Here is a 24,530-nt window from a genome sequence, read left to right as displayed (position 1 = left end):
AGGAATAAGTGTATCCTAATTTCATGGCTGTAGTCACCATCTGCAGTGATTTTGGAGCCCCCCAAAATAAAGTCTGCCACTGTTTCCACTGTTTCTCCATCTATTTGCCATGAAGTGATGGGACCAGATGCCATGATCTTTGTTTTCAAAATGTTGAATTTAAGCCAACTTTTCCACTCTCCTCTTTCACTTTCATCAAGAGGCTCTTTAGTTCTTCTTCACTTTCTGCCATAAGGGTGGTGTCATCTACATATCTGAGGTTTATTGATATTTCTCCCTGCAATCTTAATTTCAGCTTGTGCTTCCTCCAGCCCAGTGTTTCTTAGGATTACTCTGCATATAAGTTAAATAAGCAGGGTGACAATATACAGCCTTGACGTACTCCTTTTCCTATTTGGAACCAGTCTGTTGTTCCATGTTCGGTTCTAATTGTTGCTTCCAGACCTGCATACAGATTTCTCAGGAGGCAGGTCAGGTGGTCTGATATTCCCATCTCTTTAAGAATTTTCCACAGTTTTGATGAATTCCATCTGTCTACTGACAGACTGCTCAGCTCTTCTGACTGCATCCCCTCTCCTGTTAGAGAAGAATGTTTCTCATCATAAGGAGACTCCAGAATAGATGGTTAATTCATAAAGTATGCAAATATTGCTCTCATGTATAAAGAGCATCATGGTTAATGTCATATGACATCATATCATTATTGCCATGGAAGTCATTTCCTTTTCTCACACTGACTTGAGAACCTAATCCCAAGTTTGCATATTAATCTTTCAGAGTTTGTGTGAGATAATGTTGGTGTCTGAAGCATGGTTTTGGTCAAGGATAAAAGTTTGCAACTTTTACTCTTATAAAAACAGCTGTATTGAGGCATGATATTACATGTTGTATCATTCACTCGTTATGAGTCAGTATAATTCGATAAGTTTTAGTAAACCACGTCTCAGAGACCCCCTGTACCCACTTGGAGTCACTTCCTGCTCCCAGTCACAGCCCCAGGCAACCACTAATCTCTCTGTCTCAATAGCAGTTTGCCTTTTCGGAACATTTCATGTGAGTGGAATCCTGCAGGCTGTAGACGGTTAGTCTCTTGCGTCTGGTTTCTTTCGTTTCACATCAGGTTTTGGAGGTTCAGCCGCACCGTGTGTATCAGTGCTTCTTTCCCTTCTGTTGCTGAGTGATACCTCATTATATGGATAGACCACATTTGGCGTATCCCTTCACCAGTTGATAGACATTGGAATTATTCCCACTTTTGGTCTGTTACAAACGATGTTGCTGTGAATATTCACATAAAAGTGTGAATGTATGTTTTCATTTCTCCTGGGCATGTTACTAGGAATGGAATTGCTGGGCTGTATGGTGTATTCAAGTTTAACTTATTAAGTTGTCACTAGTTGTTTTCTGAATTGTGTCCTTTTTACACTCTCACCATCATTTTATGAGAGTTCCAGGTTTGCCATAGCTTCATCAACATGTTGTGATCTTTGTGATTCTGACCATCCTAGTGGGTATGAACTGGTGCTCCACTGGGGTCTTAATTTGCATTTCCCTAACAGTTAGCGATATTGTACATGTTTCTGGTGATTAGCCATTCTTATAAATCTTGGTGAAATGTCTATTTAAATCTTTTGCCCTTAAAAAAAATTATCGTCTTTATTTGTTATTTATAGTATGTCTAATTTACAAATACTTCCTCACCATCAGTGGCTTCTTTTTCATTTTCTTCGTGGTGACTTTTAAAGTACAGAAGGTTTTAATTTTAAAGTTCAGTTTATAAATTTTTAAAGTGAATTTTGGTGTAGTATCTAAGAATTTCTTGCCTAACTGAATTCTACAAAGCTTTTTTTCTCCTCTAGAAGTTTCATCATTTTAGATCTTAGGTCTTTGGTTGATTTTTTAGTTAATTGTCATATGTAATATGAGGTAAGGATCTAAATTCATCTTTTTTTTGCATATGAATATCTAGTTATTTGAAAAAAGTTTTCTTATTTGAAGAAGACAGCTCTCCCCCTCCTCCCCATTGGACTGTCTTGGCACCTTTGTTGAAAATTTCAAAGAACATTTGTGTAAAAGAATGCATAAATTATATTTGGCATTTGGGGTTAAGGCATAAGAAATATACTTGCCATGGACTTTGAAAAAGTTATGTTTTGTTGTAAAAAGAATATTTTGGAAAGACAGAAATTTTTTAAAAAGGATTTTCTGAGCAGGGCTATAGAAAGAAAACTGGACACACATGTCATGGAGACCTAGTTTTTTAATTTAGTAATTATACAAAACCACAGAAATACTGAAAAAAAATATATGCAACAAAGGAAAACATTTTAGGGTTACTTTTTTGTCAGTTTCAGAAAACAAAGTTACCAATCTATTTTATAATTATAAAATCATTTCTTGGTGCTTTGTGCTTCAAAACATGTTAGCTGTTTGTAAGTACTTAAAACTGTAAGTACTTAAAACCGTGGGACTTCTGACCAGAGTTAAATGATAGCAGGTCGAGCCCTTTTGCATGTGTTTGTAGAGCGGGAAGTCTTAACCCAGGAACCTGCTTCAGGCTTTGTTTTCTCTTTTGTTTCCACCCTTCTTTGGAAGGGTTTGTTTATGTCCCAGTGTGGGGCCTTCCCCAGACAAATACTTTCCCTGACTGACAGTCACCGACGGCCATGGTGCCCCCAGCTCATCTGTAAAACTTCCTCTGGCTGACAGCCACCTGCCCTGACAGAGAAGAAAAACCTGGGGCCCTGTTCCATTCCGCTTCACTTATCCATGTCTTTGTGGAGACTTCTAGTGAGGGAGAGTTAAACATCTATTTAAACTTTCCAGTAGCAGAGGTAAACACTTGACTAAGCACAGCTAATTGGATTTGCAGTTGAAGAGGCCAGGCAGGCACAGGCCACCGGTGGTGAGGGAACCCACAGAAATGATGGGCAGAGCTTCTGCACCCTTTCCAGCCTGCATCTCTTAACAGAAATGTCGCCCAGAGAAGAAAGATGCTGAAGAAGAGGGAAAGGCTGTTACTTCAAACCCCACCGGCAGGCAGACCTTTAGGCCGACTCCTTATCTTTTTTTGGCTCCAACAAGCCTGAGGATTGGCATCTTGTGTTGGAGTCAGTCTGAATGGCTCCGAAAATTGGGGACCTGAGAGATTTGTAGCAGCTTTCAAAGAGGGTAAAAAGGCTTAACCCAGTCCTATGAGAAATTAAGTTGTCTTTTTTTCTCTTGTTCATTTTAAACTAGTTTACTTGGGCTGGTTTTACTTTTGAAAGCCATCGTTCAAGTTCTAAGATCAGCCATGATTATCTTTTCACAGAAAAACTCGAAGAACTACAGTGTTTACTAGAAAGATGCAATCCTTTAACATCTCGTCACTAAAACTATAGGAACGCTGGCATGTGCCCACCAGGCCCCTGATCTGCAGGCTGGCAGCTCTGTCTACTTTTTGTGCCGCGTGTGTGCTCACTCAGTTGTGTCCGACTCTTTGGACCCTATGGACTATAGACTCACCAGGCTCCTGTGTCCATGGAATTTTCCAGGCAAGAATACTGGAATGGGTTGCCATTTCCTACTCCAGGGGATCTTCCCGACCCAGGGATCAAACTTGTGTCTGCTGAGTCTCCTTCATTGGCAGGCAGGTTCTTTACCACTGTGCCACTGGGGAACCTGTTTACCTTTTAGATGGCTGCTGTTTAATTTTTCTTGCGCTCTTCTGAGCCCACGGTTGATTGGAATGAACTACTGGTTTAAGACAGTAATGGCCACCTGCTTACTGTTGATTAACACGACATGAGTGTTTTCTATGCTAGGTAAAATAATGTGACCAAGCTCACCTGACCCCCAAAACGCAGAGCCTGAACTGAACTTGGGTTCTTCAACAGCTGCTATTTTCTACCTATTACCAGGAAGCGTTAGTTTGGAGATTAGTATCATATGGAGTTTTCCTTAATCGAAGTATCGTTGATGTACAATGTTGTGTTAGTTTCGGGCGTATAGCAAAGTGATTGTCACATGTATGTATACGCTTCTCAGATTCTTTTCCATTACAGATTATTATAAGATATTGAATATGGTTTCCTGCCCCCACAGTAGGCCCTTGTTGTCTGTCTGCTTTACACATGGTAGTGTGTATCTGTCAAGCTCAGACTCCTAATTTATCCCACCTCCTACTTTCCCCTTTGGTAGCCATAAATTTGTTTCTGTTTTGGAAATAAGTTCGTTTGCATCTTTTTTCTTAGATTCCACATATAAGTGATATCCTATGATATTTGTCTTTCTCTGTCTGATCTACTTTATTAGGTATAATCATCTCTAGGTTCATCCATGTTGCTACAAATGGCATTATTTCATTCTTTTTTATGACTAATATCCTGTTGTATATATGTACCACATCTTTAACCATTCATCTATCGATGGGCATTTAGGTTGCTTGGCTTGGCTCTTGGAAATAGTACTGGAGTTTTAAAATATCAGCTGTACAGTTCCTATTTAATGTCTCATGATTCTGACATCCAGAATTTGAGGATAATGCACAAAGATCTTTCTGTGGCAGCTCTGTGTGCTTTTGCCAGATGACACATGGAGAATCAAGTGTGTTTTAAGTGCTTCGTTGGAAACGTCTCATTAAACAAAAAGGCAGATGGAGGAGACTACGACCGCAGGCCCCAGGGGACTTTCCATCTGCCACTGGCTCACCCTATGAAAGGATGGATGTGAAACCCATGGACCTCTAGCATGTCGGTATCAGGCAGCTGTAAGGAGTGCTGATTGCTGCCCAGGAGTTCTGAACTTCTTGGAAGGGGCTACTGGTGACGTTTCTGAGCCATGAGTTTAGACCCCAAGGCAGGTATGGGGAAACCACTCTTAGCCAAAAGGCAAGTCTAGCCAATCAGCCAACATGTGCAGCTGAGTCAGCTTTGTAGCTCTCTCGCTGCCAGGGTCCACATAATTCAGGGAAAATACTACATGCTCTAGCAATGTTAGTGAAGCTGACGTCTTAGTATATACTCCCAGACGGTTCCAGGGGCCTAGGAAACATCACCTCTACTGGGAAGGTTGTCAATCGGCTCTTTGAACTGGCGGTGGACAGGTGGTTGGGTGGTTTTTGGACTTCAGGAGCCCCCACTGCCTGTAGAATCCCAGGTGGCAATGCACTGGCATAATGTCCCCTTGAGTTAGCTCTTTTGGAAATACCTTTTCTGAGGGTTTTATACCTTATCTTTGATCTTTTCTTAGTAACCCTACTTCTAATCCAAGTCAGGACTAGGAAATGATTGTGCTCGTACATCCTGGAATTAACTTGCTGGCTTTGTGGGCCATCTGCTGAAGAGTGTTGTCACATGGTTGTGTTCTACCTGATGCTTTTAGGTCAGCCTTGAAGCCCAGAGCTTTGTCCTGATTCTGCTCACTCTCTGCTAGCAGTGGGCCCTAGACTCTGGCCCCTGTGGTAGCCAACAAGCTGGGTGTTTTCATCAACTCTTTAAATACTCCTTAGTCTCCTGATCAGCAAAACAAAGGGACTGGAATAGATAAAATCTAATGTTTCATTTAAGCCTGACACTCCATGGTTTCACGAATTAAATTTGAGTTGATTTTCTTTCATTCTTTTTTGCTGTTGCCCTTCCTGCTGTTTTGACAGATGGAGACAGGGGAAAAAGAGATAAAAGAAAAAAAGAAAGGTAGAAGAAGAAAGGGCTTTCCCAGGTGACTCAGTGGTAAAGAATCCACCTGCCAATGCAGGAGACTCGGGTTTGATCCTGGGTCAGGAAGATCCCCTGGAGAAGGAAATGGCAACCCACTCCAGCATTCTTGCCTGGCAAATCCCATGGACAGAGGAGCCTGGCGGACTACAGTCCATGGGGTCGCAAAGAGTTGGGCATGACTGAGTACATATGCACAGAGGAAGAAAGATGGGGGGCAACAAAGGAGGAGGAGAAGGTGAAGAGAGAGTGAGGGTTTTTTATGGAACCGCTTCTTACGGGAAATTACTCGTGCTGCTTTGTCCCAGCAGCATATAGTTATTTCAGGAAGAAACTAACCACGCGTGGACGCTCTGGCACTAGTCAAGCTGAATTCTACTGCTGTCTCCTAATCAGTTCATGTATGTCGTCAGCTCAGGACAGTGACAGAGAGCTTGCACTCTGGAGAGCGGCAGATCCCAACTCTGTAAAGTCAATTCCAGCTCAGCCATCACTGTTTACTAGATGCTGGGCAGGTGGCTTCACCTCTGAGTGCTGGTCCTCTCGCCTGAGGGTGAGACTAGGTCTGTCTCGGCTTGGGGTTATTCTGAAGACTAAATGAGATCTGTATATAGGACACGGAGCACCTAAGGGCTTGATTATGGGCTGTTATCATTCAGAAAAGCTTCTGCTTCTGAGGTTTACTTGTGCTGCTATGATAAGCCAGAAATTGGTCATCACCATCTTTGTATTACTCTGTGAAGTTTCACGGATGGTGTTCTGCGTCTAGGGTTTTACAGGTAGTCCCAGTTTCATGCATTTAACCCATTCTCCTGCAAAGAGCCGAATACTTTATTTCAAAAATAAAGTTGTGCTTCAGGACATAATACAGTATCCAGAGCCAGACTTGGCCTCCTACTGTAACAACTAGAAAACTGGACAAAATATATGAAGTAACTGCTTTCAGACACAGAAAGGGCCATGGTCTTTGAAAGAAGGGAAATAAACCGGGCTGGGTCTGCTCTTGGCCTGGAGTTACTTTGTAAAATGTGCCCATGTGGTGGTCCTGCTGAGGCAAGGGCTCCAGGAGCCCAGGGAAGGCAGGAGCCTGGAAACTCCAGTAAACACGTGAAATGAAGAGCTGTAGGGCTAATAAGCCAGTGATGATGACAACCCGCTCAGTGTGCTTGGGATACACTAAATCCAAAAGAAGGTGAGAGAAGAAAACAGCCCAAGGAAGCAGGTGATAGGGTGTGAGATTTAAACCCAGCTCGCCCGTGTGAACCATCTAGTCTAACCCTAAGCCTTCCACGCTGTTTCCCTGACTGGAGTCCAGATTGGAGAACAGAGATAATCTCTGATGCTGTTTCCTCTTGGTGACTCAAAAGCTGCTAGTTTAGTATTTTATGCATCAGGGGAATGGACCCTTTTTGAGGGAAGGGGATTGTCTTTTTTGTTTTAGCATGAAATCCTTTCAGCTGCCATTACTGTAAAACTCACTGGTAGCATTTTGTGTAAAGAGCTGGAGTATGTCTGTACACTGTGATTGTTTTCTCAGCATGATGACAGCATTCCAGGGGTGAATGGCCCACCAGCAATATCCCCGGTGTCCTGTCCATCACCTCTGCGTGACCCTTGTGGGTGCCTGGGCCCTGCTGGGACCAGCGTTAGGACGAGCGTCCACAGACATTGAGGCCCCAGTGGGGCTGCTGTGTTGAGTAGACGGTCCCGGGAGAGCAGCGGGGTGATTGTCCCTGCTGTGCAGAGAGGGGAGGGAGCTTCTCACAGCTACACCCCCACTCCCAGGAGGAAGTATAAGGCCCCGAGTGAACAAAAATCACAACAGTTAAAGGTACTGTCTAACTTAAAATTAAATACCTCGGTCATTTAATTAAGAATTTACTAGAGTCAGCTGGCTATAAGTTAAAGTGAATTTGGATTGAAAATCATAGAAACTGTCTCTTTGCCCTAGTAAGAAATCATTTCATGTTCATTAAATTTCGCACCCAGACCTGAGAAGCAGCTCCAGCCACACACACGTCCCTGGAGGGCCACAGCAGCGGGCTGTGGGGCTCCGTGCCGCAGAGGGTTGGCAGTGGCAGCCTCACCACCTGGCGTCTGCTGTCAAGGTTCTACTTTTTTGAGCCTCGAAGGCTTTTGCTAACATCTTTGAATTCTAGTGAAAATATTCAGGGGAGGTGGGAGGCAGGCACTGTTACAGTACATAGAGGTCAGTACTTGTTAGCAGATACAGGTCAGCTTAGGGGATGGGATGTGCATAAAAGGGTCACCTGGGGACAGACACAGTGGTGGATGAGTGTCCTGAGGAAGAGGAGGGAAGAAGGATCCAGCTTTGCCGTGTTAAGAAAGAGGCCTGGCTCTAAAATCCTCCGCTCCCAGTTTGAGAGCCGTGTTTAATTTTTTCTGAAACAACTGCCCACTTATAGTAAAAACTCTTCCCCAGCAGGCTCGTTGGAATTCCGAGCTCTCAGCACTTGCGGAGCATGTGTAAGGGAGAAGTGCCTAACACTGAGGCTTTTCTAGAAGGCTCCCCAGTCTACCAGCCCTCCCCACTCATTCAGACTTCAGCACTGGGGTAGACCGTCCCCCCACCTCTTCCTCCTGGGAACATGCTGCATCCAGATTCTAAGTCCCCCTCCTTCCTTATCCCATGGAAATTTCCTGCCTCCGACCACTTGAACTCTGTTACCCATTAATCTCTCCCCACCCAGCCTGTACTTCACTTCTTCCTGAAACCATCTGTGACTGTAGCACGAGCCATATTGATCTGCCCTTACTACATCTATCAGATGTTTATTGAGCGGATGAAGTCCTATCCATTGTGCCGAAGATAAAGAGAAAGCCACACAAGAGCAGGCCACTTCCTTCCCAGAGCCCACGAGCAAACAGCTCCTCAGTGATGCCAGAAGAGCATCCTTTCTTAACGATGCTGCCGTCTGTTCCTAAGGCCAGTGTCAGGTCTAAGGAGATGCTGGAAGTGCTGCCATCGAACGCCAGGGACAAACAAGGAACCAGACGGGGCCGGTGCCCGAGAGGCGGAGGCCCAAAGGATTCCTTTTTTTCCTTATTTCTGTTTTTTGGCTGCACCACATAGCATGCAGAATTTTAGTTCCCCAACCAGGGGTCGAAACCCACACCCACTATGGCTGTGGGTTTCAGAACAGGAGTCGATCCATTGCTAGAAGGTGTACAAACAGGTACTGATCCGATGGGTCTTTGGCCAAGTCTATTATTGATAAAATAACAAAGCGTCTATATAATCTTTAGCTCAGGATTTTCACTCTGAGGACTGTATCCTACAGATAGGCTTGAACACATGAGACATGATGTGTGGAGAAGGTTATTTATTTCTGCAGTTTTATAAAAGCAAACTCTTTGCTGCAGCCCAAATGTTCACCATTAGGAAACAAGTTACGTGACTTCCCGCATTCCATCCGACGGAATGATGCAGCTGGAGGGAGTGGCCAAGTAGCTCTTCGTGACCTGTCCAGAAAGATCCACAAGGTCTTGGTTATGGGGAAAAAGCCTGATGGAGACAGTGTGGAGGGAAGTCAGAGTTCGTCTTTGCACCTGCCTTTGTGGCGTGTTAGCAGGGGACACAGCGTCTGCCACAGAAGCCCACCCATGGGCATTTCTCATCTACACCGGTGCAGGGTGAGCAAGGGGCCACCCTGCCCACCCTCCATGTGCCAAGCTCTTGCCACGTTGTGACACTGGCGTCCCTTAGAACTCGGAGTCCCCTGCATCGAGCTGGGTGACGCAGCCACATGGACTTCCTAGCACCTGGCCAAGAAGTGACACCCACCCCTTCCCTGAAAAGACATAGTAACCAGTAATAGAGGTTACACTGAGGGTGATGGTGGTGGGCGTGCTACTGGGAACACGAGGGGCGTGAACTGGAAGGCAGCTTTTCAGTTTGTACCTTTTTAATACAGTTTTACAATTTTGTGCCATTTCGTCCATTCCTAAAATAGATAGTTGTAATTTAGTGGCCTTGAAAGCGCTAAGGACCCAGGGCTGTGGGAGCAGAAAAGAGGGACAGCTTCTCGACCTCACTGGGATGGGGAGGAGGGCTGGTCCTTGGAAGTTTATGGTGATTTGTGATGCTCAGGTGAAGTCCTGAAGGTTAAGTGCTCGTTAACCAGGTCAAATCTGCAGGTGGTGGGTGGCTGTGAGAAGGAGGGGCCGGGGAAGTGGGGCCGGGGAGAGGTGGATGGCAAGAAGGGAGCGGTGCTGAGAAGTCAGCCTGTGTGAAGGGACTGAGGGCTCGTGGCGTGTTGAGTGACCTGCGCTTGTGTCCGGCTTTGCTGGGCAGGTGGCGCTGTAGCTCGGTGAGGTGGTGGGGCAGAGCGCAGTGTGCGCTGCACTGCAGATGATGCAGGCTGGGTCGCATCCGGCATCTGTGCAGTGATGACAAGGGAACAGCATGGTCAGGTCTGGGGCAGCAGCTCACAGGACAGATTAGAAGGGACGCTGGACGAATGATGGGAGCTGAGTGAGTGGCCGAGTGGTGATCTAGGAAGCAGCACGTCTCTCTCCTGCAAAGCGAACATGGCTCGTAACTGATGCAGTGCAGTTAGGTATTGTCTTTATGTATGTTGGTCAGTTCCTCCAGTCAGATTACAGTTGCTCTGAGAGCCCCTTCATTTCACACTTATGCTTACAGTATCCGGACCTAAAAACTTACTGGTTGATCCTCTTTGTTTTAAATAAATCTTTATTGGAATATACATATAGGAAAGTGCTCAGGTCCAAGTGCATAGGCTCATGAATTATCACAGAGTGAACACACATGCGTTAATTGGTGGACTCCTATTGTGTTTATTCCTTGATAAAATTGTGGTTAGACCCAGCTTGTTTGCCGCAACCTCCCCACTTTGTCCCTGTTGTGTTTATTCTGTGATGTGCACACATACTCTGATTTCCATACTGCCAGCTTTAATCATCGTTCTTTGAGATGTCTTTGGGAAACATAAATCAGGTGGATTGTTGGGATAATTTGTTTTAAGTTGCTTTAAATCTCACTTTATTTTAATTGTCAGTTTGCTTGTTTGCTATTAGATGTGTATTAAACTGTGATAGATGAAAAAATTGACCCCAGTCTGGAAAGAGTGTTGGCATGGTGTGCATAGCCAGAAATATGTTTTCTCTTCAATAATTTTCATGTTTGGAAAGGCTTAAAGTAGTCCAACTATTGCAAGGATTTAGATATACTTTTCTTGACTCTGTAATTTCACATTTTCCTCCCAGTCCCAGTTTCCTTTGTTTTTTGAATCAAGAGCCAATTGCTCAGAACCGTCTATGAATTTTTCTTCAGCCAGATTAATTACCATTTGTGCTTTTGTCTACTGGACTGTTACTACTCATGGTCCCAAATCTCTCCATTATCTAAACGAGTGATCCCTTTAATTAATCTAAGAATATTTTATTGAACATGAATGTGCCGAACTTAAATTGGAGGTGGAATGGTAACTTGGATTTTTAGAAGACCTAACTATTTATAACATTCCTCAACTACATTTTTTTTTAGAAGTATGTGTGACTTTATCATCAATAGACATCATAGATATTTTCACATCATCTTAGGGCTTTCACAGATATCTGAAAACATCATTAAACACCATTTCAGTTCAGTTCAGTCACTCAGTTGTGTCCTACTCTTTGTGATCCCATGGACTGCAGCAAGCCAGGCTTCCCTGTCCATCACCAACTCCTGGAGCTTCCTCAGACTTATGTGCATCAAGTTGGTGATGCTGTACAACCATCTCATCCTCTATCATCTCTTTCTCCTCCCATCTTCAACCTTTCCCAGCATCAGGGTCTTTTCCAGTGTTCTTCGCATCAGGTGGTCAAAGTATTAGAGCTTCAGCATCAGTCCTTCCAATGAGTATTCAGGACAAATTTCCTTTAGGATTGATTGGTTTCATCCCCTTGCAGTCCAAGGGACTGGCTAGAATCTTTTCTCCAACACCACAGTTCAAAAGCATCAGTTCTTCAGCACTCATCTTTCTTTATCATCCAACTCTCATATCCATATATGACTACTAGAAAATCATAGCTTTTACCATACAGAACTTTGTTGGAAAAGTAATGTCTCTGTTTTTTAATATACTGCCTAAGTTTGTCACAACTTTTCCTCCAAGGTGCAAGCATCTTTTAATTTCATGGCTGAAGACAGTAGGGGGGGTGAAATTGCATTTAGCATCAAACCACATACCTGCCAAAGATGCTCGAAGGGCTCAAGCAAAACCATGTGTGCACTAGGACCCAGAAGAAAGGAGTCAACTACATTTTGTTTCTAATTTTATCCTGTAAGTTTTAAGTCAGGAAGGTGAAAGTTCTAGTTTGACAAGGAGATTGAAATTAAAAAAAATATGTTTTAAGATTTTCATGACATAGATAAATACAATTAACTAAATATTCTTTTTTAATGTATTTATTCCTGTTGGGACTTGGAAGAAATGAAAAGAAGTATTCATTGGGAAGTTAGCTTAGTCATATTCATTTAGAAGGGGCATGGTACCCTTTGGGAGTTTATTCATGAGTTATCATTTACAATTTCCTTTATTTTCACCTGTAAAAAAATATTGTGTATCCTGAATGTGTCAGAGTCATTTCTGACCTCTGTGTTATCCAGAACCTTTATAATTACTTATTTTAGTCCCATGGCTCTATGTTTGAATGATTTTTATCTTCCATAGAAACTTGTGCTTTATGAAAAGCATCTTGTAGACATTGACAACCATGTAAGTGATCCGGTATTGACTTCTAGAAATTCTAGATCTCTATTTGTGATCATCTTAAAGCCACTATTCAGGAACACCTTTTGAGGCTTGTCCCTGGCTCAACTATATGCACCCAATCTTACTTTTCTTTCTTTTTCTACCATCAGCTTTTTTTTTTTGGTGGGGCAGGCAGACTCAGGTTAATCATAAGGTATAATTTAAGTAAAACTCACCATCTACAATGGACACTTCTATCAGTTTTGACAAATGCTTAAAGTTGTATCAATATAACAACTACAGAAGTCAAGGTGTACAGTAATTCATCGCCTCCCCAGATTTTCCAGGGCCATTTATAAGTCAGCTCCCACTCCCCACCCTAACCCCTGACAGCCACTGATCTGTTTGTTCCTACGGTTTGTCCTTTTCCAGAACGACACAGAAGTGGACTCATTGAGTATGTAGCCTTTGAATCTGGTTTCTTTCACTTAGCACAGTGTGTTAGAGAGTCACTTACGGTGGATGTATCAGTAGTTCATTCCTTTGTCTTGTTGAGTAGGGTTCCATTGTATCAATATGTCACACTTTATTCAGTCAGGAGCTGAAGAACATTTGGGTTATACCCAATTTTTCTATATTATATATGCAGCTACTATAAATATCTGTTCAGATTTTTGTGTGAACGTAAATTTTCATTCCTCTTGGATAAATATCTAGGAGTGGGATTGTTGGGCTGAATGGCAAATGGATCTTTAACTTTAAAAAAATGTTTCCCAATGGAGAGCCCTAGTTTCTCCACATTCTCTCCTAATCAGCAGTGGTATTGTTTCTCTCTCTCTCTTTTTTTTTGGCTATTCTAAGAAGGATATAGTGATACCTTATTGTATGTTAATTTGCATTTTTCTAATGACTAATAATGTTGGGCATCTTCTCATGCAGTTATTTTGCATTTATATATCATCTTTGGTGCAAGTATTCAAATCTTCTCATTTTAAAAAAATAGTGAATTATTTGTGTTCTCATTATTGAATTTGAGACTTCATTGTATGCTTTGAATACAAGTTCTCTGTCAGATACTTAATTTACAATTACTTTTCTCCAAATGCGTGGTCTGTCTTTGCTTTCCCTTTGTAAGTAATAATTAATGTTGGGAAATTACTTTGGAGACTCTGTGAATATTCTATTCCTTGTTAAAGGTATACCCACTGATTTTGGCACCTGTTGATTTTCTAACTCCATCAGTCCTTCTACGGTTTTTGTGCTAAGGAAGAGCTTCCCCCTTCTTCCCTTCTCCTGCTTCCCTCCATTACAGAGTCACAGCCCAGGTTCCCCTTGGTATCAGGATCAGTCATCCCAGCCAACACAGTCATTCTTTCTCTGACTGTTGATTCAGTGGCACGAGGAGTCCAAAACATTGTATATTCTTCAAAGCGAGTAAGGCTTCTGGTTGCCAAAATCTGACATTACCAGTCTTCTTAACTCTGCCCTTCTAGTAGTTGTGAAGTGGTGTCTCAAAGTGATTTAGTTTATATTTGCGTGATAACCAGCGGTCACGGGCTTCTCAGGTGGTGCCAGTGCTAAATGGTGCCACGTGGATGGCAAATTATACCTGCCAGTACAGGAGACGTAAGAGGTGCAGGTTTGATCACTGATTTGGGAAGATCCCCTGGAGGAGGGCAGGGCAACCCGCTGCTGTATTCTTTCCTGCAGAATCCCATGGACAGAGGAGCCTGGCGGGCTGCAGTCCACGGGGTCGCAGAGTCAGACGTGACTGGAACCACTCAGCACACGCACAGCAGCGTCGGACCCTGTTCATGTGCTTCTTGTCTATTCGTGTTGTTTCCTTTGTGAAGTGTTCAGATTTCTTTGCCCATTCTTTTATTGGGTTGTTTCCTTTTAAAAACTGATTTTTAAGAGGTTTTTTTTTTTTTAATGTATGTGTAAGCTGAATATAGGCCTTTTTCAGATTTAAGTTTCTTTCTTCTCCCATTTTGATATGTTTTTTCTTAGCACCTTTTTTTTTTTTGAAAAGACTTCCTTTTTCCCATAAATTGCTTTGCTGTCTTTGTTGAAAATAAGTTGACCACGTATGAGTTGAGTGTATTTCTGGATCCTCTGTTGTGTTTCATTGATTTAGTCTTATGCCAGTGTCACCCTGTTGATTACCTTGGCTGTATAATAAATGAGTCTTGAAATTAGGCAGAGTACATCCTTGAACATTTTTCTTCTTTTTCAAGATGCTTTGAGTATTTTAGGTTTTTTGCATTTCCATATCCATTTTAGAATCAGCTTGTCAGTTTCATTAAAAAGCCTGTGATCGGGAATTATGATTGGAATTACATTGACCCCATAGATCAGTTTGGGGAGAATTAATATCTGAGCAATACTGAGTCTTCCAATCCATATATCTTTTCATTTATTTAGATGTTCTTTAATATCTTTCAGTGATATTTTGCAGTTTTCCACATAGTGGTCTTGAATAGCTCCTATTTATTTATTCCTAAATATTGATTATTTTTTGATGTTAGCACAAATGGACTTGTTTCAAAGTTCCATTTTAAAATTGTGTTATGTGAGTATACCTACTGTCATTGATTCTTAGCTAATGACCTTGTATTTTATGAGCTTCCTAAATTCACTTATATATTCTAGTAGCTGTTTTGTCGGAGAAGGAGATGGCACCCCACTCCAGTACTCTTGCCTGGAAAATCCCATGGACAGAGGAGCCTGGTAGGCTGCAGTCCGTGGGGTCACGAAGTCGGAGACGACTGCGTGACTTCACTTTCAGTTTTCACTTTCACGCATTGGAGAAGGAAATGGCAACCCACTCCAGTGTTCTTGCCTGGAGAATCTCAGGGACGGCAGAGCCTGGTGGGCTGCCGTCTATGGGGTCACGCAGAGTTGGACACGACTGAAGTGACTTAGCAGCAGCAGCAGCAGGTCTGTCAACAAGGGAAACTGAAAACAATGATTAAAGATTTGTTACATAGTTAACTAGGTTGTCTAGGAATAAAAGCAGTTTTAACTTTTCAATTTTGATGACTTTCATTTCATTCTCTTGTTGCACTGGCACAGACCTCTAATGCAGTATTGAACAGAAGGTGTGAGTTAGGCATTCTGGCCTGCTCTAATTTGAAATGCTTTGTACTTTATTCATCCCACAGCTCAGAGGTCTTGACCTCTGTTTTATCTTTGGTCTCAGCACCACATTTAGTTCTTTATATCATTTACTGTACATTGACATTATTTTATTTGTTTACTGCTTTGTTGTCTGCCCCTTACGTCAACCAGTAAGTCTCTTACGAGAAGAACTCTGCCTTCACCGACGTATAGCACAGTGACCCTTAGTAGACACAGGAAATGCTTTGTCAAATCAGTACATTTTGGTGGAAACTTATAACAGTTATGCAATCTATCCTCCTTCCCAGTGTTTGAACTTCCTTAATAAAGCCCAGCACAAGCCTTACTTCTTTTGTTGGGGGTGGGGGAGGGGTGTGCTGGTCTTTGTTGCCGCACGGGCTTTTATCTAGTTGGGGCAAGTGGGGTCTTCTCTAGTTGTGGTGCACGGCTTCTCGTTGCAGTGGCTTCTCCTTGTGGCAAAGCCTGGGTTCCAGGGCGCACGGGCCTCGTAGCTGCAGCCCCCAGGCTCCAGAGCACAGGCTCAGTAGTCACGGCACATGAGCTTGGTAGTTCGTGGCCTGTGGAGTCCTCAGGGATGGAGCCGTGTCTCCTGCACTGGCAGGAGGATTCGTCACCACTGAGCCACCAGGGAAGCCCCGGGTGTTATTTCTTGGAAAACTTTTTCATGTTTCTCTTTCCTTTTTTAAAATTTTTTTAGGAGGCTAAATTTTAATTTCCCATAGAAACCACTTATATTTAATATTTCAAGTTTTTAATTGATGTTTTATAAAAGCTAATACAATTCTTTCTCCTGATTTTTGCAAAATATTTTGGTGGGACATTGGGATAGTTTGCCTTTCCTGGATGTCACATACACTCGGGAGGTAATGAGTATCCAGACAGTTTGCAGTGGTTCAAATGTAGAAACAAGGGTAAACACATTCCACAGTTATCTAGTAAGCAGGTGTTGGGTCACAGTTTTTTATTCTTTGAAATCTGGAGAAGTCACACCGATGAAGCGAACTAGCTAGGCGAAAATTTCCTTAATTTTTCCTTTTAGCTTTTGTTCTAATCAGTAACCTTTCTCTTTTTTAAAAATGTAATTTAAGTCTAATGAAGGTAAATTGCTTTTAGCCTGGAACACAGTGATCTAGGATTTATCCTAAAGGCAAAATATCAAAATATCTTTCTTCTGGCTGCTCCATTTTAGCAGCTGCTGTGATAGAAAGTAGCACTTAAGTTTGCATACAGACAGGAGGGAAATACTGTCCCCCACATACAATGTTAAAATAATTCTTTGCAACTTCCCTGGTGTCTCCGTGGTAAAGAATCTGCCAGCCACTGCAGAGGACAAGGTTCGATCCCTGGTCCAGGGAGATCCCACGTGCCACGGAGCAACTAAGCCCGTGTGCCACAAGTACTGAGCCCTTGTGCCCTAGAGTCTGTGCTCTGCAGCAAGAGAAAGCACGGCGAGGAGAAGCCCTCGGACCACTAGAGAGTAGCCCCTGCTCGCCGTAGCCAGAGAGACGTCTGCGCAGCAGCAGAGACCCGGTGCAGCCAAAAATAAATACATAAATAATCAAAAACTTCATCGGCTTATCGTACACACTGAGGATGGAAGTTGCATTAAAGTAGGTGACAGCATATTAAATTGGTTGTTTATTCATTCAACTCCTCTCTCCATCCCCTTCCTCCTTTCTTTCCTCTCCTCTCCAATTTACAAATGGGCATTTCAACAGCCCTCCGTGGATACTGGAGAGAGTAAGCTGACTGACATTTAGTAAGAGTTTAGAGGACCCAGACAACCCCGTCAACCAACTTAATTGCCTTTTTACTCTGTTTAATGAAACACTTCACCTTATATACTATCTTTTTTTTTTTCCAAGTACCCTTAAAACATTCACCTAGAAGGACCAAATTCAGTCCAATTTTGGTCCAAAACCAAATTTCAATAAATTTTATAGTGTTGAAATCCTACCGAATGTGTTCTCTGACCACAACAGAATTAAACAGAAATCGATATCCCCCAAAATACCTTAAAAAAATCCAAATATCTGAAAATTGCACGTTTCTGAAGGTGCAGTCATTCTGAATGACTCAGGAGTCAAAGATGACATGACGAGGGAAATGTAAAATTACTTTGGGAGGAATGAGAACAAAAAGACGACCTTACTCTTACATTACCTTACTCTAAACTAATATGTTTAAAATAAACATATTAACATGAGGAATCAGTGGAGAATGACACCTTCGATTCTTCCTATTTGGCTGCTGCTTGAACTCCCCGCTTCCTTCATGCATTAGCCCCTCCAGCCCCACTGCAGTTGACAAGGTGGCCAAGGATTGCGGCCGCGCTCCTGCTTGCTGTCTGCACCCAGCCCTCATACTCTGGCCTTGCCTGTTTAACCAAGTGGTTCAGATACTTTTCTTCTAGTTCCAGTGAACAAACATTTACCATTTTCAAAGGTCATGTTCCTGGAACCATGGAGGGGAATTTACGGGGCAGTAACAGACAAGCTCAGGTCATATTACTCTTACGTTAACTTGAATGAAAATCATGTCAAAGCTGCTTCCTTCCAGCTCTCTCCTACCTGGGGAGTTCTGGTCTAACCCTCACCCAACATTTTAACTTTTTCTGAGTGTTTCTTCATTTCCCACTCCCCCCGCCCCTGGTGACTTCTGTTTCTCCTAGCGATCCTTTAATTGTTTGGACGTTCTCATTGTTTTTGACTTTTTGTAACCTTCCCATATCTCTGCCCTCGGTCAGCCTGTTGTATCCAGCCTGTATCATTTGCTGAGACTTGACTAGGTGTGAGGCATTGACTGGGTTTGGTACAGGATGGGAGCTTGTAAGTCAGATAATTAACCGGGGTGTGCTAAGTGCTTTGACTTGTTGGAAGGGGCCATGCCAGCAAACGTTCATTCAACAAATATTTATTTGCCTTCCACTGTGTAGCGGGCACTGTGCAATGGGAGTGGTATCCTGGGCAGCAGGTCGTGATGGCTTGATGAGGTGTGGGGTTGTGAAGGGGAAAAGCATGATCTGGAGATGGATGATCCACTTAGGCTGAAGGTGTTTGGTGGGGACTTGGTGGGACTTGAGCTAATATGTGGTGAGAGAAAAGGCTAGGAAGATTAGGGAGGCCCTTTGGTTTTGTTTTCTTTTTAAGGGAGTTTAGTTCTGTTTCAGTGAGCATATGATTTATTAGATCCATGGTGACTCTTGCCAACACCTCTGTACTGCCCTCATCTCTGATTTCTTTGATTTGCCTTATGTTCTCGGCAGTGACCAGTGGCGCTGAGTGGTGGTGGCCGCTTGCACTGTTAATTGTGCATTTTTTAAAGTGGGAGGGGGGTTGCCAAGAGAGAATGAACCCCAATGCAAGAGCCAGATGTATGATACTCTTATCTAACCTGCATTATTTTCTTGTAGGCATTAGGCATTAAGTAGCCTCTTAAAACCTTTTAAAATTTCTTTGTTAATGTAGGAGAGGAAGAGGTCGAAACAAATGAATTTGAAAACACCCTGTGGGATAAAGTTTCCATCCATTGCCCACCCTGAAATTTTTTATTCTCTTTCTTTAGGTTTCTTGCTATTTAAAGATTTTTGTTTGAATGAAATTAATGAAGCTGTACCTCAGGTGAAGTTTTATGAAGAGGTAAGAAGTGACTGTTTTATCAATGCTTTTATTTTAAAAGCATATTTAAACTGTTCTTTGGAAAATATTAAGACTCCTAGATATTACAAATATTCTAGAAATATTTAGAAATTCATTGAAAGTAATTAGTAGCACAAGATATATAATTTATTAGAGATTCTGGCACCAACTATAAAAAATATATCTTTAAAACTCTATAGTGTTCTGGAGTCAGTGAGGAATAGTTGGACTAAAATTCCAGAGGAAGACGATGGAGCATCCTCACCCATTTTATTTTCTACAGAAGCTTGCAGATTCTGGAGACAGAAGCTGAGGTAGAGGGCTGCTATTGGATAAAAGAATAACTAGCAAAGTTTTATGGTCACACATTACTGGAGTGACGAATCAGAGACTTGTGGGAGAGGGAGGCCTCAAGCCCATAGCCCGTTTTCCCAGCAAAACATTGGGAGGGGCTGAAGAGATGGGCCAGGAGCTTCTGAAAGACACACTGAAACCTCTCACAGCCTTGCAGGATTACATGATATTTAAATATACACCTGCTGTGGCACGAATCTGAAAACAGAACAGGCAGGAGAGGAAAACCCCACCGAAGATCTGGAACCACTTATCACCTGGGACATTGGTTGGTCATAGGTGTGGTGAGCAGATGAGAATCCAAGTTTGGCCCCTGGCAGGAGGCTGTTTCTGGGAGACAGAAAAACCAAAAGAGGTTTCTGGGTCTGGAGTAAAGACTAGATGAGATTAGAGGGGCCCCCAAAACATGATGAGTCCATTTCTCAAGACGTATGCGAAGTTTTGAAGCTTGAATGGGACAGGGGCCCAAGAGCCATCCTGAAGACTACTTAAGGGCAGAACCAAGTTCAGTGTGGAGGAGACAGAGATCTCATTGAACTCCAGGGAGAGCCAGGCCTTAGAAATGGGGGTGAACCAGAGGCAGACTGATAGCTTAAGGTGAACTTGTCGGATTCATGATCTCCAAAGAAGATTTAGCTTTGGGACCAGGGACCAGGCTTGATCACTCAAGAGCTTTTGTGTAGCAGAGTTTTATTAAAGTAAGAAAAGGAACAGAGAAAGCTTCTGACACAGACATCAGAAGGGGGATGGAGAGTGCCCCCCTCGCTGGTCTAAGCAAGGGAGTTATATACTGTTTAATTGGTTGTTCGGTTCAGTTCAGTCACTCAGTCGTGTCCAACTGTTTGCAACCCCATGGACTGCAGCACACCAGGCCTCCCTGTCCATCACCAACTCCCGGAGTTTACCCAAACTCATGTCCATTGAGTCGGTGATGCCATCCAACCATCTCATCCTCTGTTATTACAATAAATCAAAAAAATGTCTCAAGGTTGTAAAGATCTTACTAGACCTACTCCCACAATTTACATTTTAAGATGACAGGATCAGAACTAACAATAGAAAGATCTTACCAGACCCACTCCCGTAATATACATTTTAAGATAACGGGGTTTAGTCAAAAGGTTTTCAAGAAGGAGAAACTATCCTCAAGCAGGATACATTATTGTTATATAGAGTTTAAACTGAGTTGTTCATTGTGTAATCATCAGCTTAGGGCTTAAAGGGGAAAACATTTTATATGACTAAGACTAAGGAATGTAGAGAAAAAGAAGAGATGGTTGTCCTTTCCTCCTCCTTGAGAACCCCAGACCCCTTTCTCGTCCTTGGGGACCCCGGACTTCTTATCAACCTGCCTAGGAATTGACTCTCAAGACTGAGTACTACACAAACGGCAGCAAGACCAGCCCAACTCAGCTCCCTGTTGGGCAGTGAGCTCCCCTGCTGCCTGTGCAGCAGAGAGCAAGGGGAGCCCTCTGTCTCTTTTCTGGGTGCAAAATAACAATACTTAGAGACTCTCCAGCATTCACCATACAGTAAAAAATGATATGATACAATAGAAGCAAGATCATATGACTTATAAACAAGGCAATAGAATCAGACCCACAGATGAGTCAGATATTGGAGCTAGCTGACAAGTACCTAAAAATAACCCTAAGTAATATATTTAAGACAACAGAGGACAAGTTGGACAAAATAATTAGATGGAAGGATAGAGTTTTGGCATAATTTGGATTTATTGTGGAAAAACCGAGCAGATATTCTAGAAAATAAAGTACAGTATTTAAATTAGAACCCAGTGGCTAGAACCAATAGCAGATTGTCACAATGAGAGACAGGATTAATGAATGGGAGGCAGTTCAGTAGATCATCTCAAACTGAAACGCAGGGGAAAAAAAAATATATAAGAAAGAAATAAGGGCATTAAAGACAAGTGAGATGCACTTAAAAAGGTCTTTGTAGCGGTGGAGTCCCAGAAAGAGGAGGGAGAATGGGGCATAAGCAATACTTGAGGATAGAATACTGTTACAAAATGATGAAAGACAATAGCTTAAAGATTCAAAACACATAGAAAACCCCAAGCAGGATGACTACCAAGGAAACATATCTTTGCTCATCAATATAAGACTCTGAAATCCCATGACAGGAAATTTTAAAAGCAGCCAGAGGTTAGAAAAAGACACCTAGTTTTTAAAGGGCCAGTAATATGGACTTCCCTGGTGGCTCAGAGGTTAGAGCATCTGCCTGCAATGTGGGAGACCCAGGTTCGATCCCTGGGTCAGGAAGATCCTCTGGAGAAGGAAATGGCAACCCACTCCAGTATTCTTGCCTGGAGAATCCCGTGGATGGAAGAGCCTGCTGGGTTACAGTCCACGGGGTCGCAGAGTCAGACACGACTGAGCGACTTCGCTCAATATGACCGACACAACTATGACATCTTAAACGATTAAGAAAAAAGAAAGACGATAAAACGGCCATCTTTAAAGTAATGAGCGAGAAAAGCTGCCAACCTAAAATTATTTTCCCAGCCAAACTCCCTTAAAACATGAAGATGAAATAAAGATGGTTTTGGACAAAAGCCAAGAGTATTTGTCAGTAGTGGAGCTGCGTTACCATCAGTATTAAAGGGAGCTACTTCAAGCTTAAGGGAGATGATCCTGGATGGAGATGCAAGAAGGGGTGAAAGACATCATAAGGGCAAATATGCATGTGAAATATATACATGTTGGCCATACAAAGCTGTTATATGTTCTTAGGGTTTAAAGTGTGTGTAAAACTGAAATGTATGAGAGTATCACAGAAGGCAGGAGAAGGGTTAATAAAGTTAAAGTATTTTAAGATTCTAGGATTACTGGGGACAAGTAAAAGTAGTAATTTGCACTGACTTGTAAAGAATGCATATTGTAACCTCTTAAGGTAACATTTAAGAGAATAAAATATGTGTATCTAGAAGGTTGAAATAGAGGGAATATGAAATAAAACAACATTGTTTTAATCCCCAAAAAGAAAAAGAATAGAAGGTCGACATAAAGTAGGAGGTCAAATCGAAAACAAAGAGGAACTGTGGTAGCTAAAAACCCGTTTATATAAATGATTATATTTAATATAAATGGGCTAAATACTCCCAGTAAACACTTAAGTTTGTCAGACTGGATATATAACCAAAACCATGTTATGCACTGCTTGTTAAGTGGCATGCTTTATTTAAAGTATTTTACTTTACTTTTAAATTAAAATACAGTTGCTATACAATATTCAGATCAGATCAGATCAGTCGCTCAGTCGTGTCCAACTCTTTGCAAACCCATGAATCGCAGCATGCCAGGCCTTCCTGTCCAGCACCAACTCCCGCAGTTTATTCAAACTCATGTCCATTGGGTCAGTGATGCCATCCAGCCATCTCATCCTCTGTCGTCCCCTTCTCTTCTTACCCCCAATCCCTCCCAGCATCAGAGTCTTTTCCAATGAGTCAGCTCTTCACATGAGGTGGCCAAAGTACTGGAGTTTCAGCTTTAGCATCATTTCTTCCAAAGAAATCCCAGGGCCGATCTCCTTCAGAATGGACTGGTTGGATCTCCTTGCAGTCCAAGGGACTTTCAAGAGTCTTCTCCAACACCACAGTTCAAAAGCATCAATTCTTTGGCGCTCAGCCTTCTTCACAGTCCAACTCTCACATCCATACATGACCACAGGAAAAACCATAGCCTTGACTAGACGGACCTTTGTTGGCAAAGTAATGTCTCTGCTTTTGAATATGCTATCTAGGTTGGTCATAACTTTCCTTCCAAGGAGTAAGCGTCTTTTAATTTCATGGCTGCAGTTACCATCTGCAGTGATTTTGGAGCCCAGAAAAATAAAGTCTGACACTGTTTCCACTGTTTCCCCATCTATTTCCCATGAAGTGATGGGACCGGATGCCATGATCTTCGTTTTCTGAATGTTGAGCCGTAAGCCAACTTTTTCACTCTCCACTTTCACTTTCATCAAGAGGCTTTTTAGTTCCTCTTCACTTTCTGCCATAAGGGTGGTGTCATCTGCATATCTGAGGTTATTGATATTTCTCCCGGCAATTTTGATTCCAGCTTGTGTTTCTTCCAGTTACAGGTGTACATTATAGCGATTCAGTGTTTAAGGAAGTAACATACTTTAAACAGAAGGATGGAAGAGGATTTGTAATATATACACTCACTGAAGCAAAGCTGACATAGTATCAGACAAAGTACACAGCAATGCTACTTTGAGATAGAGATGATTTCATCATGATAGAAAAGTCAGTATCTTCATCTCAAATCTGTATGTTACAAATAGCATAACTTTAAAATACATCAAGCAAAAATTGGCAGGGAGGTCAAAACAAAATAATTCTACAATCCTCCTGGGACACACAGATACTTCAAGAGCTTGTAGAAACAAATAGGCAAAAATTAGTAAGGATATAGATGATCTTAATAAAGTGATGAATACAGTTGACTTAACTTGACATCCAGAATGCTGCTTTCAGCAAAAACAGTTTGTGTTCTTAAAAGTACGTACGGAACATTTACCAAAATAGAACATATGCTGGACCCTAAAGCAAGTTTCTGCAAATTTCAAGATTGAAATTGTTCAGAGTATGTATTCTGATCACAGTGGACTTAAGTGCAAATTTCACAACAGTGTCAAGAAATCCTTAGCTGTCTGGAAATAAATAGCTTCTAAATAATTTATGAGTCACAGAGGAAATTAAAATTGAAGTTAGGAAATATATTCATTAAAATATATTTTAGAGATGACATATGCTAGTATTATTAGCGTGATGTGTCTTTACCCTAAAGCACTTGAAATGGTGCACAGAAAGCATGGCATAATTAGGGGTGATGTTAGTCGTCTTTGTACATTTGAGAATTGGAAGGATATTCCTTTTTCCCCTGGTTTATTGATATACATGGAAACTTGATATTTTTCTACATTTTTTAATTGTATTAACGTATTTCCAGGAAGGA

At 42.2% G+C, this 24,530-nt stretch overlaps 1 protein-coding gene across 3 annotated transcripts in view; it reads left to right on the top strand.

Moving 5' to 3' along the window:
* GRK3 (G protein-coupled receptor kinase 3) overlaps window positions 1–24,530 on the top strand; it is a 122,033-nt gene that overhangs the window by 34,521 nt on the left and 62,982 nt on the right. For 2 of the 3 annotated variants that reach the window (XM_027566461.1, XM_027566460.1), the window contains exon 3: window positions 19,124–19,197. The exons of the other annotated variant lie outside the window; for it this stretch is intronic. In XM_027566461.1, coding sequence (XP_027422262.1) covers window positions 19,124–19,197 — 74 coding nt within the window. The remainder of the gene's footprint in view (window positions 1–19,123; window positions 19,198–24,530) is intronic. 3 annotated transcript variants of the gene reach the window in all.

Source organism: Bos indicus x Bos taurus, chromosome 17 (assembly GCF_003369695.1).
Source record: "Bos indicus x Bos taurus breed Angus x Brahman F1 hybrid chromosome 17, Bos_hybrid_MaternalHap_v2.0, whole genome shotgun sequence".
NCBI classification, from domain to species: Eukaryota; Metazoa; Chordata; class Mammalia; order Artiodactyla; family Bovidae; genus Bos; species Bos indicus x Bos taurus.
This window is presented reverse-complemented; position numbering and strand designations above follow the sequence as displayed.